This window comes from Phaethon lepturus, unplaced genomic scaffold, assembly GCF_000687285.1.
Source record: "Phaethon lepturus isolate BGI_N335 unplaced genomic scaffold, ASM68728v1 scaffold23674, whole genome shotgun sequence".
In the NCBI taxonomy this organism is placed as follows: domain Eukaryota; kingdom Metazoa; phylum Chordata; class Aves; order Phaethontiformes; family Phaethontidae; genus Phaethon; species Phaethon lepturus.
Window position 1 is genome coordinate 16,072 of NW_010537351.1, and position 18,703 is coordinate 34,774.

General features: G+C 56.3%; 1 protein-coding gene across 1 annotated transcript in view; it reads left to right on the forward strand.

The window, feature by feature from the left end:
- The window catches only part of SEMA7A (semaphorin 7A, GPI membrane anchor (John Milton Hagen blood group)), a 24,198-nt gene extending 6,461 nt beyond the window's left edge, over nucleotides 1-17,737 (forward strand). Inside the window, exons 2-14 of the mRNA XM_010286475.1 lie at nucleotides 7,677-7,810; nucleotides 8,505-8,555; nucleotides 8,829-8,924; nucleotides 9,344-9,428; nucleotides 10,550-10,660; nucleotides 11,961-12,100; nucleotides 12,468-12,646; nucleotides 12,861-12,969; nucleotides 13,617-13,815; nucleotides 15,506-15,621; nucleotides 16,254-16,405; nucleotides 16,901-16,968; nucleotides 17,388-17,737. Coding sequence (XP_010284777.1) covers nucleotides 7,677-7,810; nucleotides 8,505-8,555; nucleotides 8,829-8,924; nucleotides 9,344-9,428; nucleotides 10,550-10,660; nucleotides 11,961-12,100; nucleotides 12,468-12,646; nucleotides 12,861-12,969; nucleotides 13,617-13,815; nucleotides 15,506-15,621; nucleotides 16,254-16,405; nucleotides 16,901-16,968; nucleotides 17,388-17,737 — 1,790 coding nt within the window. The remainder of the gene's footprint in view (nucleotides 1-7,676; nucleotides 7,811-8,504; nucleotides 8,556-8,828; nucleotides 8,925-9,343; nucleotides 9,429-10,549; nucleotides 10,661-11,960; nucleotides 12,101-12,467; nucleotides 12,647-12,860; nucleotides 12,970-13,616; nucleotides 13,816-15,505; nucleotides 15,622-16,253; nucleotides 16,406-16,900; nucleotides 16,969-17,387) is intronic.
- The last annotated feature ends 966 nt before the right edge of the window (nucleotides 17,738-18,703 follow it).

Consider the following 18,703-nt stretch of genomic DNA (forward strand, 5'->3'; position numbering starts at 1 on the left):
CGTGTTAGCCTGCATAGAAAACGCTGCCATGCTTGTTATGTAGTCATTTTGTGTTTGAAAAAAGGAGAGACCCATCTTTCCTGGAGCACAAAGCCCTCTGGTTTGAGCCTTCAGAGGGTAAAGCGGAGCCCTGCAGCGCTGCCTGCGCTCACGAAGCCCTGCCTGATGGCAGAGGCTTTGAAGTCGAGGCTTGTTCCTTCCCGGCTGCAGGTTAGGGCTCTTTTTTGTTCCTTGCTGAGTGGGTGTTCGGGACCGCTGCCGGCTCTGGCTCGGGTTGGAGGCCCCTCACAAAGGGGATAGAGGCTGTATAGCTCTCAGAAGAGCTTTTGAGCAGGCGTGCCCATGCCCAGCAGCTGGGTTACCAAACTGAAAGGTTTTATTTCTCTTTCTTCCTGCCCTAGCTCACCCCTACGCTGAATACCGCTGCCAAGATGCTCTGGAGCTTCCCAGAAATAGAGTGGAAATCATTAATGCACCAGAATATTTGCCTTCTGTAGTGTAACTCTAAAAAAGCGTATTTGTCTAGTTAAGAGTGTACTCTGCGAGCTTGAGCCTTTCCTCTGTGCTAGCGTAGCCCTCCCGGGCATTTGGATTGCACACAGGCTGAGAGCTATTGTAGGATATATCCCCGGTAATGCGGGCTGAATTGTTTCCTCCGCTCCGGAGCGTTTTGCTGTTGATGGCAGGGATCTCTCGAGGGCAGCAGAAGGCAGCCGCACAAGAACCCCGCGATTGCAGGGTCCTCAGGAGTGGTTGGGGAAGAAGCCAAAGGAAAGGTGAGCAGCGTTGGACGGTGGCAGCCGGGAATGTGGCTTGGCCAAGGGTGGAAAAGTCCTGCTGAGGAGAGGATGTGGATGTTCCTGATGTATCCATGGCCGTGCTTTTTCCTTTGGAGGGGTGCTTAGAGGGAGTCGGAAGCAGTCGGGGAGGGGTGTGAGAAAAGATAGCGTGAGGTTTCTTGGCAGATGACTAAATACTGCTTGTCTCCAAACTGTCTTGGGGGAGAGAGAGGATGAGAAATGCCAAACAGATTAAACCTGTCACTCCGACTTGCTGAGAACTTAAAATAAGAAAGAGGAGTGAAATGTGTAAGGCAATCGGGTCTAGGTTTAAGTAACGTGGGCTTCCCAGCTGCATGTTTCCCCTCCGTGCTTTCACACCTCTTTCTTCTGGGTTTCCCACAAGCGCATGAACCACTTAGCAAGGGTTCAGGGCTCCACGTTCCCCCTGACTCTCCCCAACCTCCTGTGGGTTGCCTGTGCTGCCCGGTGCTGGGCTCACTGGTTCTCCACGTGAAGGACGATGGTCACAGATGGAAAAGGCAAAGGAGAGCAGCACACAGCCCTCGCTCCCAGTTCTGCCCTTTTGGGAGCAATGTTTCCTGCGGGATGGAGGGCATGGGAAAATTACGGTCAGGGCTTTTGCCTGCCCTGGGCTGATGAGAAAGCACTTTGCCTTCGCTGAGAAACCATTTTCCTTACTCTGTCCTTTCTGGGCATGCACACGCTCTTGGGGTGCATCTGTGGGAGCGTCTGGCTAAAGCGAAGGCAGCTGCCCTGACCGCAGCGTTGCTGCCCTGCCTGGCCAGTGCCCTTCCCTTCCCCAACGGGAGAGGCTGTGTCAGTTATGAAATACGTAGGAGATGACTGATGCCTGCAATAGGGCTTGTTTGATCTGTTTTCCACACTCTGCCCTCGGACTCTCGTGGTGGGCACGAGCTGGGCGTCTCCCCGTGGCAGGCACCTGCGTGGTTCTTAGAGAGCATGGAGGGCTTTAAGGAGCAGGAAACACGTGTGTCTGTGTCTAGTCCCACTTCAGCAAGAGACATTTTTAGCACTCTTTCTGGTCACCTGGTTTCCACTGCTGTTCCCCAATACCTTTTGCTCCACGGCGTGCTAATGCTGCAGAGGAGTTTTTGGGGGTCCCTGCAAGCATCCTGAAAAAGATGAGGGGGGAGAGGGGAGACAGGGAGGGGAAGGCGAGCAGGACAAACCCCTTCTGAGATGTGCCAGGCACCAGGCTGATGGGCTCATGGCCATGCTCCCAGTCTGCTACGCCATGCCAAGTTGAATAGGTAGGGGACAGGGAGAGAGTGAAAGGGGGACGAGGGTGGTATTTGGCCCTGGGAGGGCTCTGGAGGAAGCTCTTGGACGTCTGGGGTAGAAGTCTATAGGGGATGGGGCTGTACTGGTTCTGCTCTTTTTATTTTGCTTTCTTCAAGAAATGCCTGATGTCGGAGCACAGGTTGAACCGAAATGGCGCGGGGCTGCCGCACACACCGGGCGACGTTCCCTGTGGGGTGATTCTTCAGCCTTTCTGTGCCTCTGCTTCCCCGGTGCCAAGAGGTGGCTGTAAGGATCCTGGTTCCCAGGGGCGCAGCTAAATCCCTTGGCAGTGTGCTGGTAGCATAAGCTGGTGAGAGGAGGGAATGACAGGCCAGGGTTTTTTTGTGAGCAGCAAGAAGGAAGTGGTTTCCCACACTATATTGCCTTTTCACCCCTTTCTCAGAAACCCCTCCTGCAAAAGCGTATCATTTTCCGTGAGGCGTGTTGGCCGGTGGCGTGTTGGAGACCTTGCAACTCACAATTACTCCATGGCAGGTCAGAGCAAACCCCCCAGAGTGTTCCTCCTGGGTTGTTTCAGCTAGAGACAAATTGTTCCTATAAAAAAAAAAAGTCTTGTTTGCACGATCGGGGGCGTCCCGGAAGCCTGTCGGACTGCTCAAGGGATCCATCCCTTGGGACTTCCTCCTTCCAAAATGTCTCAACTTAGGAATTTATAGATCATCTTAAAAAAAAAAAAATTAAAATGCACTTTGTCTCTTTGCTGGGGAGACAGACTTGCATGGCTTTTGGATGAGAGCAGCGTGCTTCACTCCAGTCCTCCTCCCAGGGATGGAGGGGACCCATGGCAGCACCCTGGGGTGTCTCCATCCCTCTGGTGTGGGTGCTATGATTTGCCCTTAGAGGGGACCGTCTGCTGGTGGGGCTCCTGGGGCTGGCATCTGGCCAAGCAGGTCAGAAATCCAGAGATCATCCTTCCAGTCTTGCCTGGGGGAATAGTGAAACTGGAACCGCGCTGCGGAGTGAGGCCAGGGCTGGCACCGGGAGTCCTGACCCCGACGTGGGTCACTCAGGCAGCAGCCCTGAACCTCATTCCTAGCCCGTAAAGGAAAGCAGTCGATGTGCTGGTGCTGGGCTGCTTGTCATGCGTCCTGCCTGCGCCGGGGGAAGCGCGAGTGGAAGACGGATCGATGTCATCGCGTCGAGACGGTTCCCAAAAGCGGGCTGATCTGCAGGAGCCCAGAGAGCACAGTCAGCCCTGACTCACGGCCGAGCTCACGTTGCTGGGAGATGAGGGCTCCTGGCACGGATACAGGGGACAAGACCCGGGGACCCCCCCTGCGTTGCCAGCCCTTGAGTCAGCATCGAGAAGGCAGCTTTTCCTTCTACCCTCAGAGCCAATCCTAGTCAGATTGCAACAGAGACATGCTGCTACCAAGGTCATCATCCATTCAGTCTATTTAAAAAGGAAGGAAGAAATAAAACCTGGGAAATGAGAAATTGTTCGGAGAAGGAGGGGGTCCAGGAAAGGGTCCAAGCAGAGCTGTGATTCAGGCAGGAGGGTGCTCGCTCTCAGAGCCACAGGCAGCAGAACAGGTGGCTGTACCCTCGGCGTCATGCTGGGGAGGATGTGTGACGGTGACGACTGACACCATTATAACGTGTTACAGCGAGAAGAATTCCCGGGGCTGTTGGGTGGATCACCCGGGTGTTGGGGAGCGGGGCACCGCCGGCGACTTGGCTGCGTTCGCCGTGGTGACGAGCTTCGGTGCTGCACCAGTTTAAATCCCGTTTTGCCATCTGGCGGGTGGCCCAGCCCTGTGTCCTCCTTGTACTTTATTTCGGTTTCTTATTTTAAAATGCTGGCGCCAGAGCAGATTCAAACCAGCACCTCCATTTTAGGGAGATGTAGTCCTCCCCCAGCATCAGTGAATCGCAGACCCGCAAAGACTTGCCCGCTACCGGTGCTGGGAGCCATGCAAGCCGGTGACTAAGCTGAGTGTCTGGGATGCCGGAGCCAGCTGCCAGAGCAGTGAACGGAGGAGTGCGGAGGGGAAACGGGCTGCCGTAGCTGACTCAGCCCTCCAGCCGGGATGAGGGCTGGGTTGTTGAGTTTGCCTGCGATGAGGCTGCACGCCCACACTGCTGCTCTCGTTGGACGTCTGTTCTGGAGGCGGGGGGCACGCTCCTCCTCTGCACAAAGCTCTGGGATGCTCTGGGAGCCCGACCTTGCCGTGGTGCTGGGGAGGGCTAGGATCTGCCCAGGTTCTTGGTGCCTTTCTGAAGGGGCTTCTGGATCTAAAGGGGGTGTCATTAAAGCTGGATTTGCCCAAGCCACGGCTAGGGAGGCAGGCCCGTTTCACCCTGTCAGATGGGAAGCGGGACTGCTCTGTTATGGGCGTTGCTCTGTGTGTTTAGGACGGGCCTCCCTGCCCTCACCTCGTCCAGAGCATCTCCTTCTTCATTTCCCTCCTCCTCCATTACCTCACCCTGCAGGCATCCTTCTGAGATGTACCGGGCTCCCTCCTTCTCCCTCATTTAATATTTTTCTTCTTCAATCTGGTGTGGTACTCTCTATCTAGCCTGCAAAGCACAAAGCTGCTCTTTCTCCCATTCATTCCTCCGGACCGGGGTTAGCATTTCAATTGACAATTGTGCCATTGATTTGCACGCTGGCGGTGGGGTTTGCAGTAAATGCCAGGCGAAGGGATGCGGCGGGGTTAGCGAGGTTCTGGAAATGAGCCCTGTGTTTCTTCTGAAGCTCTGGACTCAGTTTTTGGAGGGAGGATGGCAGCAGGGTCATGCCTTCCCCTTTCCAGGGGGGTGAGCCTTTCTTTGCGGTGTCAAAAGCAGCCTTGGACTTGCTACAAGAGGCATGTCCCCTTCTTAGGGGACATAGTGTTGGCCATTAGATGCCCTCTGCCTCCTCATCCCTGGCTCTTGAAGCCATTCATACCCCAGGCTCCAGGTCTGGGGGTGCAGGGCGACCCCCCCAAATCCTGCCGAATGAGAAGCAGAGGCAAAGGGAATCAAACTGCTTGCCTAAGCTGAGCTGTTTAAGGCAGAGCAGGGGCTAAAAGCCAGCTTTGCGGGTCAGCTGGAGGGCTGATGTGGAGGCAGAGGGACCCCGGCACCCGCTCGCGGAAACACCTTTAGAAGGCTCCCTTCCAGATCAGGTTAAATCAGCGCCGGAGCCACAAACACGGTTCTGGGCCCTGGCTAGCAGCGCTGTTTACCCTCCGCTTAGTGATTCAGTGCAGTCCCCGGGGAGCAGTAGGATAAATAATATGTTGGCGTCAACCAGATTGTTGTTTTGGGTTGGTTTGTTTCTGGCTGGTTGCAGAGAAGTGTGTCCTTGCAGGTTGGCCCGGCTCTCGGAGCTGAGCTTAAGAAAGAGGCAGTGTTACGAGAAAGCCTCAAAATGAAACCAAAGGTTAACAGGACCACACGGGGCTGAAGCGTGCGAAAGAGTGAAGTGGAGGAAGAGGAGTGGGGAACGGCTGCAGGTGTGTGTGTTCCTGGATCAGCAGCAAGTTTAGGGGCCAGGCTGGAGGTTTGAAAACAGGAGCAAAGTTTGACCAGACCTGCTTGCAGCGTGTTGGTGATGGGTTGTGCTGGATGGGGAAGAAGGGCTTTAGGGGCTCTTGTGTATGTAGGATTAGTCCTCTCCTCCCCGGCATGCTTAGGCTGAGCCTGTGGCTGGTGAGATGCCTGGGCTAGCTGGCATGCCTGTCTGGCATCCTGCTTGTAGGGCCGCTTAGGCAAATGAGTTGTGCAGTCACTCTGAAAAGACTCGATGCCAGCTCCTCCAGCAGGCAAAGCACATGCTCAGGAGTTTCTCCGAGTCCTTGGACAGAGAAGAGGTGGTAAGGATGGGGAGGGGACAGGGAGCCACAGGGACATCCCAGCGATGCGAAAGCCTTGTTGGCTGTGTGCTGTTTAACCCCGCAGGGATTAGAGACCCCGAGGAGGTGCGACCAGCGTAGTGAAGTAGAGGGAAAAAAGCCACAAATCAAGCAGGCATTCAGCAGCCCCGGTGACCTCTAATAAGTCTTTTTTTACTTTGGGCTCTGCGGAGCCTTGGCGGGACCACTCTGCGGCATGCTCCAAGCAGAGGGGGAGTGCTGGGCTGTGCAAAGATTGTCCTTTGCCTGTCCTGCCAAGTGCCCCTATAAATAGAGAGGGACACGTGCCACTGATTAATTGCCTGTCTGTGCAGGCAGCCAGCTCCCGAGGCAGACGCAGCCTTTGTTTGTCTGCTGGGAGCAGCAGCACTTGCCAGGAGAGAGGTCCCCTCTCCTTTGGAAAAGGAAAAAGAGGGAGAGGTGAAAATGGAGTGCCTTGTCACGCTAAGTAAAGGTCAGTCCTGATCGGAGACTCGGAGGAGCGATCCCTCTCATGTCGTTGCTGCAAACTACGGTGGGGGACAGGGTAGCCGACGGCAGCGCATGTGTGCCGCCGCGGAGCAGGGTCCCAGCATGGCTGCTCAAAGCTGCCCAGAGGTGACTGCACCATCCCAGAGGGGATGCAGGACCAGCAGACCCCGCTGAGCGACAGCAAAAGCCTCAGGGGGGGAGGCTGACGACGGTGCTGCGGTGCAGGGCCAGTCTCCCACACCTGGGCCGGCAATGCGGAAGGGAAGGGAGGATCTTTTTTGGAAAGAGGAGCTGGAAAAGCCAGAAGGTGAAAGAGGAAGGAAAGAGGGGAGGACAGGCAGTTCTTCCTCCCAGCTGGGCCTGGAAAGCTTCCCATCTGCTGCAACCTGTTGTGACACGGGTCCTAGGTCTTGCAGCTCGCTCCTTGTTCACGTTTGGGGCGTGGAACCCACGAGTTGCGGCTTTACGTGCACCCTTCCCCTGTCACATGTGGGCTTTGGCCCGGGGGGGCTCCAAACCCTGCCTATCCCTCCTGGCCCTTGCAGGGAGGATGCTGACAGTGCAGCTGGAGGCTAGTGGGGAGAGGTGTGATGCTGGGCTGTGCCTGGTGGGAGATGATCTACCCCGTGGGCATGGGGAAGCTGACCCCCAGCTGCAAGGCAGCGCAGCAGCCCCTCTCCCATTCAGCTGGATAACAAGTCACAGCTCCAGTGAAGTGTGTCCAAGGTCTCAAAGCGGGGCACAAAAAGCTGGGGCCATGTCAGATGCAAGAGGGTTCAGGAGCCAAATCTACAAGGGAGTTGCCTGGAGCGGTTATCAGAGGATGGCCAGAGAGCGGGAGGGAGCCCTTCATCCCAAAACTGGAAGGCAGCGCTCACTCGGCTGTTACAGAGCCAGTTCTAAGTCACTTGGAGCTTCTGCTCTCCCACAAGAGTTCCTGCAGCAAAGTTTCCCTTCCTCTTCCTCCTATTCCTCCATCACCAGCCCTGCAGGGGCCAGGCGGGGCCGCTCCATTGTGCAGCTCTCGTGTCCCCTGGGGCCAAGGGGACAATAGCTCAGCTCTGAGCCTGGGAGCTGCCTTTCCCTGCCTGCCTGGTGCTGGGCCAGCCACCCCAGAGGGCCCCTGGCCCCGTGTCCTTGTTTTTCTCATCACCCGCACTGAAGACCCAGAAAGCGAGCTGATCAGCCTGCACTGGCTGCGGGTGCCCTGACGTGTGTCTCCTCCGTGTTTTTGCAGGTGTGAAAGAGTATGCCTTTCCCAGGAGTGAGAAGTACCCGGTCTTCTACCATGAAGAAAACAGCTCAGCCATCTACGTTGGAGGAGAGGGAAAGCTTTATTACTACGACTTTGCAACCTATGAGAACTACACAGTAAGGATGCTCTGCTAACAAGTTTGGCCCCGGAGCCCTATAGGGAGGGAGGGAGGACTTTTCTGGCGAGGGACTCCTCCTTTAGTGTGAGAAGGGATGCTCAGACTCATGTCACTGGGGAGAAGCTACGTTCCCATCCCTTTCCATTGTTGGAACCCAGGCTGCTTTTCCTCCAAAGCAGGAAATTCTGGATCAGCTGGGCATTGAGTTCATGCAGCAGGAAAGCCCCCCAGTCGGCTTTCTCATGACCCCTTCTTGTCCTTCTCAGACAAGCTGGTTGCTGAAGTTTGGGCCCAAATGCTTCCCTCCTCGTTCCCAGGAACAGTGTGGTTCATGTGTCCCAACCCTCGGACACCACCACCCGCTATTGAACACCCACTCCCCAGAACAACAGACCCTCTCCCGAAATCCTTTGGAGAGCAGCCCAGGCTGGCTGCCAGTCACGCCCGCCACTTTGGCCCTGCATCCCCACTTCTCCCCATCACCTTGAGGGCCTGAGAGGTCCGGACCAGCCTCCCCAAGGGCTGAGGTGGGGAAAAGGGCTGCGTTGCGGTGTTTACTGACCTTCTCGCTGACGTTCTTGCTTTGGTTCTTGTGAAGAGACTGACGAGCGTGTAGTGCATGGGGCTGAGCCCATGTCAGTTGGCTTTTAGAGGGAAGGATTTGAAGCATATCTCTTTCTCGTTTACCCTAGGAAGACTTCCCAGTGAAAAATGAGGGACTGTGCGTGATACCTGGGAGTTCGGTAGGTCCTACCCGTGGTGGAACAGCTGGATGGGTGAGGGTTGGGGAAGGAGCCGTGTATGTTCCTCATGTGTGCTCTCCCTGGGTGAAGACCTCCAGTGCCTGTGGAGCAGCAGGTCAGATGAGATGATACCAGTTTTCTCCTCTGGTTTTAAGACCCGTGAAAAAGCTAGGAAGCCATATAGCGTTGCGCTTGGTAGTGCCGTGGGCTTGGAGCTGTGGGGCTGTGCTCCGCCGTTCGCAGCTGCTCACATTCCTCTTTTTTCTCTTGCAGGAGGACAATAAAAATTACCTCACGTTAGTGGAGAAGTATGGAGATGGGATGTTAGTGTGTGGGACCGGTGCCTGCGCTCCTACCTGCTGGAACTTGGTATGCTGTGGTGGCCACCTGTGATGGGACCAGAGCAAAGCACTTGCTGTTTTGTTTCACCCTCTCTCCATCTGTCAAATGGTGCCCTGATCCCCCATCCTTCTCAGAGTGCTCTGAAATGCCCAAATGCCAGCTCCCTTGAGGAGCTTACCATGACAGCGTGGGACAGCCTGCCTGAGCAGAGGTCCGCATGTGCCACCTCTGGGCTCCATTGTCATAGTCCCTGTCTCCTCACCTCCTGCCCGCAGCAGTGGCTCTGCCTGGCCCGTGCAAAGGTGGCCCACGTCCTTCCCCCGTTTGGGCTGTGTGCCAGCCAAGGAGAGCTGCTTTCCTCCTGCCCTTGGGGCGGATGTGGGCCCCTGGCTCCCCTGCCTCCTCTGAGCTGATCACACTTAGGGACCATTTCTGTCCTTCCCCAGACGCAGAAGAAGGAGAGCGCTTCGTGGGATGGGAGAGGTATCGCTCCTTTCACCCCCGACTCAAATACCCTCGTCGTCGTCGATGGTAAGTCTGACTGCTCACGTATTTGCAGTTGTAGTGCTGTGCAAGAAGGCTGGGCTCTCTGTAACAAAAAGAGGCACACAGAGGCTGCTCCGAGGGCTCTGTCCGCTCTAGTTGGCGATCGGCCTTAGCGCTTCTGGCTTTTGCCTCATCGAAATGCACATCCATCTAGGACAGAGCGTGGCACAATGTTGTTTATTGCCGTCCAGGGCACGGGGGTTGAGTCCCTGTGTGGGAGGGTAGAGTGCAATGGAAACAGCAGGGAAGGAGGGTCCTGCAGTAACTCCACTGCTCTGAACCTAGTGGAGGGAGAGATGGGGATTCCTCCCAGAGGCAGAGCAAGAATTTGTCCCTGCCACATCTTGAATCTTCTTAGAGCAGGGATAGTGCCCCTGGACTCGGCACTGGTGAGGCCGCACCTTGAATCCTGTGTTCAGTTTTGGGCCCCTCACTACAAGAAGGACGCTGAGGTGCTGGAGTGTGTCCAGAGAAGGGCAACGGAGCTGGTGAGGGGTCTGGAGCACAAGTCTGATGGGGAGCGGCTGAGGGAACTGGGGGTGTTCAGTCTGGAGAAGAGGAGGCTGAGGGGAGCCCTCATCGCTCTCTACAACTACCTGAAAGGGGGTTGTGGCAACGAGCGTGTTGGTCTCTTCTCCCAAGTAACCAGTGATAGGACAAGAGAAAACAGCCTCAAGTTGCGCCAGGGGAGGTTTAGATTGGGTGTTAGGAACAATTTCTTCACCGAGAGGGTGGTCAGGCATTGGAACAGGCTGCCCAGGGAGGTGGTGGAGTCGCCATCTCTGGAAGTGTTCAAAAAACATGTGGATGTGGCGCTTCAGGACCTGGTTTAGGGGACATGGTGGTGCTGGGTTAATGGTTGGACTTGATGATCTTGAAGGTCCTTTCCAACCTGGTGATTCTGTGATTCTGTGCAGGAAAAGGACTGGGGGAGTCTTGCCAGGCCTGCTCAGTCCTAGGCAGTGAGGACTGGGTTTTTTGACCTGTATCCACCATCTCTATGAGTCCATGTGCCCAGAGAGTTCTTGGTTCTTTGTTTTCTTCTCACAAACCTTCTGCCCCCTCTGGAAACAGCCTGCTGCAAATGAAGCTTCCTTATCCTACAGGTCACGACATCTACTCCACCATCAAGAAGAGCCAGCAGAATGGCAAGATACCCCGTTTCCGTCGGGTGAGAGGGGGTGGAGAGCTCTACACAAGCGACACGGTCATGCAGAGTGAGTACGGGGGAGATCCTGAAGGCGTGGGACCCACTGGGTAGATAAACTGGACTCTTTGTCAGTCCACAACTGTGGGCCATGCTGAATACACAGCACAACTTGGAGGGGTACGTCCTCTCTGCCCAGCTGGGGTGTAGCTCCAGAGCTTCTTGCTTGGGTTCGGTCACCCCTAGAGCTGTGGAGAGAGCTGCTCTGGTCCACATGCACAGTGCCAGTGAGGAGGGACCCAGCGGCTCCCTCCAGCTCTCTTGTTGCCAGCTGGGGGAATTTCACCTCTTTGCTTCTGGGACAAAACAACTGACGAGTGAGTTCCTCTTGCCCAGGGTGAGGAGATGGGGAAATGGAGAGAAACGGGTGGCAAGTCCCCTGTCAGATGCTGGAAGGAAATATGGTTGTGTAAAGGTGCCCGTCAGCTGCCGTGCGGTGGTGGAAACAGGAAGAACAACTTCCACTCCGGGCAGTGACTCTCTCGAAATCCCCAGCCAGGGTGAGAGCTTGAGGCGGGAACAGGTTGTGCATGGGACAAGGTGGGGAATAGAGAGAAGGGACCCTCCTCAACTTGCGTGAGCTTATTACAGTGCCTCCCCAGTGACACTGGGGAGCGGGAGGTTACTGAACCCCTGGCCAAAGACAAAAATCAAATCAAAATGACACCAGGGCAAAACAGGACTTGTGCATGCAGGGCAATGGAGGGGGCAGCCCAGGCACCAGCAAACCAACCTGACAGACCCAGAGCTGTGAGGCTGATCCCGTGCTTACGCAGAGCTCCCTGCCATGGGGACACCGACTAACGATGCTCAGAGGGACCCTGCCGCTGCTGGGGATGTCCTTTGTGGCAGCGGTGTATTAATAAGAAGAGCATCATTGGGTTTTCCACACGAAACACAAACAACCGTGTGGCTTGTTCCCCCCAAAGGAGCCTTCCTGTATCATTATAGCTTCCCTGTGCAAGAAGCTAGAATGGGTTTCCTCTGCTGCAAAGCAGCTGAGGCTTCACCGGGCTCCGAGGACTTGGCTTTCAAGGGAATGGATGCATGGAGTTGGGCAGGAGGGAGAGGAAGGGGAACCCACTGGGAAGGTGGCACGTGAAAAGCAGTTGTGATGCACCAGTCAGGTGTAGAGGATGGGCTGGGACCCGTCCTTTGCCTGGAGCACAAGCAGTGTTTGCATTTCCTCATCTTGTCTGGGGGTGAGTGGTTAGCTGCAGAGCACGCTGGTTTGGTCTCCACGGGTGGCTTTTCAGCTTAAACGTGTGTGTTCAGGCCAAGGTTTTCTGATGGCTCACTTCCCTTTTCAGACCCTCAGTTTGTCAAAGCCACCACATTAAGGCACGAAGAGCCTCACCAGGACAAGATTTACTACTTCTTTCGTGAAGACAACCCAGACAAGAGTCCCGAGGCCCCTAGAAACATCTCTCGAGTGGCCCAGCTGTGTAAGGTACCACAGGAACCATATATAGTGGGGAGGCAAGAGTGTTACAGGGGTGGCAAATGGATGGGCCAGCTCACCTGGTGTTATCAGCACATGAGTTGACCCCTCTGGCTCAATTCTCTCCTCTGCCACGGAGCTTGTGTGGGGTATGGCCATGTCCTTTGGCCTTCCCATCTTCTGGCTCCCATCTTGCCTGTAGGGAGAAAAAGCCCTGTTCTGTCTCACTGGGATGGTAGAGATTGTTGCAGTGACCAGCATCAAATATACCTCCAAAGCATCCCCCAATTATCCACCCAAGACGCTGGATGGGGCGGGGGGGCACTTTGTTTTCTTCTCTGCCAAACCCTGACTCCTTGTTTTCCCTCTCCCCCAGGAGGATAAAGGGGGAACCAGTTCGCTCTCTGCTTCCAAGTGGACCACCTTTCTGAAAGCCAGCTTGATTTGTGTCGACCCGGTCACCAAGGGCAACTTCAACTGGTTGCAAGACGTCTTCTTTGTCCCTGCGAGTAACTGGCGGCACTCCAAAGTCTACGGGCTCTTCACAAATACCTGGTGAGGGCCTTTGCAAAGCCATGTCCATGGCTTTGGCCCATATCCCATGGGCCAGATCCTTTCTTTCAGCCCTTTGGTGTCTCTGGCAGGCACGTGGGTGGAAAATGGCCAGATCGGACAGGGTCAGCGAAGGCACGATGCACACAGCCGTGTCCCAGCCGTAAGGATGATGGCCAATGTCTCCCTGACCCTCTCTTCGTCTTGTTGCCCGCAGGGGAAGCTCTGCCGTTTGCGTCTATTCCTTTGGGGACATCGACAACGTGTTTCGGACATCCAAACTCAAAGGCTATAACGGTCCCAACCCGGAGATCAAGCCTGGGCAGGTGAGTGAGTGAGAAAAGATGCCCACGTGAAGTGGAGAGGCCTCCCGAGGCCAGGAGAGCTGGTTCCTGCTCTGCCACTGCAGTTGTCGGAGCAGCTGGGGCAGGTGAGGGGGACTGTCCCACCGCTGAGCAGCCAGGTGAGAGCTGGGGCAGCGAGGAAGGTTGTAGGCACCAGAAACAAAAGGAGGCTGGACAAAGTCCAGCACCTCCACAGAAAGGGGAGACGGGTCCTTCTGTGCCTCGGCAAACAGGTCTGTGAGCTCTCGCGTGTGAAGCTGGAGCACAATGTCTTGCTTTGTGTTTGCTAACCCCATGGGTTCTCCAAGACAACCCAGCACTGTGGTTACGGGTGCACCACTGAGCTGGCCGCAGACAGTAGAGGGGGGGGAAGCTCCCCTAAGCCTCTGTGGGGGTGACAGGGCCTGAGTCTCCTAAACTGTGACTTCTGCAGGGGAGGTCGCTGGTAGGACCTGGCACGAGCACAGTCACAGCAGCCCCAGGGCTTGTGTTTCCCCCCGGGGCGGGCGTGTGCGCCGTGCCTGGGCGTCCTTCTCTGGGCTGAGCCCTGCCTTGCTCTCCTGCCCTCTAGCCTCATCCTCAGGGACCTGTCTGACTCTGACGGTGGCTTTTGTCCCTTCTTGCCGCAGTGCGTTGCCTCTGGACAGCACACCCCGAGCGAGACCTTCAAGATAGCCGACAGCCACCCGGAGGTGGAGGACCGGGTGGAGCCCCTCTCCCCCACCAAGAGCCCCTTATTCCACAACAAGCACCGCTACCAGAAGATCGGGGTGCACGAGGTCTCTGCGGGCAACGGACGCCGCTACAACGTGCTTTATCTGGCGACAGGTACTGGGAGCCATTCCCTTTGGAGTTCCCCGGAGTTTGCTTTCCCCTCGAGGGCAGGGAAGATGAGGGAAGCAGACCAGACCCCCAGTGCAGAGCAAAGCAAGGGGCTGTGTTCCCAGCTTGGCATATGTTTGTCAAGCAGAAAAGAGCTGCCAAGTCCCAGCATGGCTAAATACGTCCAGTGTGGCTGCGTAGGCAAAGACAGGCGGAAAGCAGAATCCCAGCCGCATGGGATTTACCCGTTTGGGCTGCTTCAGCCTGTGGTACGTCTCGGGCCAAGTGTTTCCAGGGCAAGGGAGGGGGTAGCACAGCCCTCCCCAGGTGCAGCTTTACACTGTCAAGCAGAAATCCTTTGCGAAGGGACCCACTCCGTCATCTCCTGTCCCTGTTCGCTCTAGTGCAGCGGCGCAGACTTCCTGCGAGGCCAGGGCCTCTGGCTGGAGATGCAGCCAGCTGATCCCGGCGGCCCAAAACTGTGGAGCTGGGCCAAGGCAATTCGGCTGCAGGCGAACGGGATGGAGGGCAAAAAGCTGGCGAGCTCAGTCAGGCAGCCTGGGTTCCCATGCAGTGCCGCTACTCCTGCCCAGAAGGTGCAAAGGTCTCTAACCCGGCGCTTCTCTCTCTTGCCTGCCCACCTCCGCGGGCTCGCTCCCTACAGCTCTGCTCATCCCTTTTTCTGCACTGTGCTGGGATTTGTTCACTGGCACTGGTGGAGGGACTTTCTGGGGCTTTTGTTTCCTAACCTGTGATTAAAAAAAAAAAAAAAAAAGGCAGACAGCTCTCAGTAGGTGGCCGGGGTTGGATTAGGGCCCAGGCATGCTCGGATTGTTCCTGTTTTGCTGAAAGCCTTAGCTGAAACGCAGCTAACGCCTTGCGGAGTCCCGCTGGGGAGCTTGCTCCAAGGTGCCAGGCTTGGCAGGGCAGCTTCCCACCCTCGCTGGGGTGGGTGCAGAGGCAAGGGCCAGCACCTGGGGGATCCTAAATCCCCGCCTGACCTGGGGTCACATCTTTCACCTCCCCCTGGTTGATGGTGGAGAAGGGAGCTACTATTTGGGGAGACGGTGCGAGTATTGAAAGAGAGTAAACAATGAGGATTCCTGAGCCCTATTCCCTCAGGATCTGTCTTTCCACCCCTCCACCAAACTGACTCATTTTCTTAAATCACCAGTTTGGAGTCGTTTAACTGGGGAGGGGAGTTAGTTTAATTAGAAAAACGGACAGGCAAAAACCCAAGTCTCAGCCTCAGGCGAGCGGCGAGATGAGGCTCACGCAAGAACAGGCTGGGGATCAAAGCAGAGCAGAGCTCGAGAGCGGTTGGTTTTTCTTGCTGAGGCCATTGTGCCTGATCAAAGCAGGCACAGCCAGGTCCTGAAGCGCGGTGGGAAATGGGTTCCTCGTGGCTCTTGGCTGGGAGGGTGACAAGGCTCTGCTGTGGGAAACACTGCTGTCTGGGGACGATTTCCTAGCAGAGCAAGCAAGCTCCGTCTGAGAAAGGTCCTGTCTTCTCTGGGTGGCTGGTTTCAGCAATCCAGTCAAGCCTGGCTTTGCGGAGCGGGTATTGCCTGCCACAGCGAGGGCTGGAGGCAGAGCTGGTTCTCTGCCTGGCTTCCCCACCCCTGCCTGCAGCCCCTCTGCCTTGCCTTCCTGCTCTCAGCATGCTTTATCAGGGCTCTCCCCTCTTTCTTTCTAGACAAGGGATCCATCCACAAGGTCGTGGAGCTGCCGGACGGGGTGCAGAACATCATGGAGCTCCAGGTCTTCCCAAAGAAGGACCCGATCCAGTCCATGATCCTGGACCACACGAGGGTGGGTCTCTGCCTGCTGCGTAGGAAAGAGAACAGTGGGTCGGGCTGTAGCTTTAAAAACAGGGAGCAGAGGAGGCAGGGACAGATGGCTTAATGACGGCCCCTGGATCTGGAAGTAGCTGCTGGGTGGGTTTGTGCGGGGTGTCCCGCAGCGTGCTTTGCTAAATCCTAACAGCTGGGCTGATGTCCCCGGTCCTGGGTAACTCTGTGTTGTCAGTGGGCAACAGAGCTTTTCGGACACCTCCTCCCCTCTGGAGGCGAGGGAAGAACGAGGCTGTTTGCTCCCTGGGCCAAATCCCAGCACGGTGCGCTCTCCTCCTGCAGTTTCCCTCTCGTTGTCCACTGCTGCTGGCAGAAGAGCTATCAGACAGCGCTGGTGCTCCATCCAGGAGGTGACAGCCCTGCTGTCACTGATGGAGCAAACTTACTTATGCGCAGGGCTGGTGGGGGAAGGATAGCTGCTTCCCCTCCCGTGATAGGCATGTTTGACAGCATTGCCTGGTGACCTACCAGCGCCGCTGGTGAAATCCACCCCAATATCCCAGTGAAGCTGCAGGAGACGTGCTAGAGGCTCGTAAGACGGCACTGGGACACGGTGCCGAGATGATCGGCCCCTCTGCTTCCCTCCTGCAGGCGATGCTGTACATCGGCTCAACGAATAAAGTCATGGAGATACCCATGGACATGTGCAGGGTGTATCGCAACAACTGTGACAGCTGCTTGCTGGCGAGGGACCCGTACTGCGGGTGGTTCAACGGGAGCTGTCAGTCGGTGTATCTAAACCGGTATGTGGTGCCTTCAGCTGGTCGCTTTCCTGTGAGAAATACCCAGACCCTGAGTATTTCCCCTTCCTGGCCAGGCTCACACATGGTTTTGAGGCCATTCTCCCATCACAGAGGGAGAGACGAGCCCATTGTGTCCAGGCAGTAACAGCGCAGATGCCTGTGCTGTCCCCAAAACCTGTGCCTCCAGATCTGTCCCTCCCGCAGCACCCCTGCTCTGGGGAGAGAGAGGTCGATGGGTTTTGAGCACCTGGCCCCTCTTCTGCTGTTAGAAACGTGATGCTGTTTAAAGCAGTTGATCATGGTGAGCTGCTGGGTCTCATGTTTTTCATCCACCGACCTCCTGAGTGGAGGTGCGCAGTGTGGGTTTTTTTCCCAGGTAATAGCAGGTGTTTAAACTTTCTTCCTTATCTGATGCACCACATCTTGTATGGGCGGTTCCTTTCCTAGCCCTCAAGCGCTGCTTCCCTGACGTTGATGCTTGTTCCCACCTTCTAGGGAGGTACATCAGAACCTGAACCTGGACCCGTGGCGAGGAAAGTGCCAAAAGGGGGGTATTAAGGAAGGTACGTAAAGGTTTTGAGCTGCAGGCCATTTATCTGGGGGGTGTTTGGGGTAGGGTGACCGATTCTCAGGTCTTTGTACGGGCCATGCCAGGTGTTGCAACTCGTTGCTGGGGAACTGGGAATGACCGTGCTGAGACCAAGACACCAAGCAAGTCTTAGCGTGGAGTTAATCGCTAGAGAATGTATTTCTGAGCTGGGTGAGGGGGCTCAAATTCTGTGTTGGCTGATGTCCAGGGAGAAGAGTCCCATGGACTTCGGCCAGCTGTGGGTCAGGCCCACAACCACCCTGTTGTCGTTAAACGGCCGTGTAACGGTGTCCCCGTCGACCCAACTGTTCTTCCCTTGTGGAAGGACTTGTGGGGGAATCCGTGGTTCCTGGAGATGCCTTGTCTCATCCTCCACTTCTCAATCTCTTCCAGCAGATGACTTCCAGAACATCACAGTCGTCCCTTTCTCCCGCTACTACCTCAACTGCCCCATCGAGTCCCACTATGCCACCTACAACTGGTACCACAACAACAGCCTCGTCAAGACCTGCAACACCACCCACCCCCAGCAGGACTGCTTCCACTTCATCCAGAACGTGAGCCACATTCACTACGGCCACTATGTCTGCATCTCGGAGGAGGACGGCTTCAAGCAAGCTCTGGTGAAGGAGCGCCTGGTGAACCAGCTCAGGTTCATGTCCCAGAAGGGCCGGGCCACCATGACGCTTGGCTCTTGGCTGCAGCTGCTCCTGATGGTGGTGTTGGTGGAGCTCTTCCACTGAACACGACAGGACTGTGTTCCCACCATCCCGGCTGCTGCCGCTCCTCCTGCACTTGGTGTCCGGTCCTGAGGCGAGATCCCCATTCTCTTAGTCACTCCTTGGACATTAATCTTTGACTGTCCCACAAGGGGTCCTGGGCAGCAACCCCTCCATCTTTGGCCTTGGTGGCAGAGTCGTGACGAGGAAGATGCGACTGCAGGGCCAGACGGAGCAGGGTTTGGGGACAGGGAGGGAAGGGGTGTACCCTAAGACGTGGGGGACGTTCGCCCAGCAGCGCGAAGGGAGTGGTGTCAGCCACTCCCCGGGCCCGTGCTGGTGGCTCTGTACTTGTTGTCGTTCTGAGCCCGACCCGGGTGCGGACGCTCAGGGGCCTTCTGCGACGTGCATGCACTGATCCTCGGGGCCCCATGACTCCTCTCTTTGGGAACATGCATGTGATGAAGAGGAGGAGCCAGCCCTTGGCCTTTCTGACTGGTAGATCTGTGCTTCGCTCCGAGCGGGGGACTGATGCCTCCAAGTTTTTAGCGGCTAACGTCTGTTTGGTTTGGCAAGCAGCTGGAACGCTCGCAGCGTCACGTATGGATCGCCTTCTGGTCTGGAGAATTGAGCTCTGGAGGGGTTTTAGGGTTTGGTTTGTTGGGTTTTGAGGGTTATTTTACAGCTGGCTTTGACATGGGAGGAAGGTCAGGAACGAGCACTGGAAACCTGCAGGCAAGGGCAAGCCCAAAGTTAGCATTTTGCATGGAAAAGCCTCGGAAGGTGACTAGATTTGGGGTATGGGGAAGGACAGACCGAAGGGGACAGGAAGGGAAGGTGGAAGCAGAGCCCGAACCAAACCCGGGGGAGGCCCTGGGAAGGAAGTTTTAAACGCACAAATCCTCTGCAGGCAGCTAAGGGCATTCATCTGCGGGCAGCAGGCAGCCCCTGCGCCCAGCACCTCTCCCGCGGGCGAGGGACCGGGCTTCC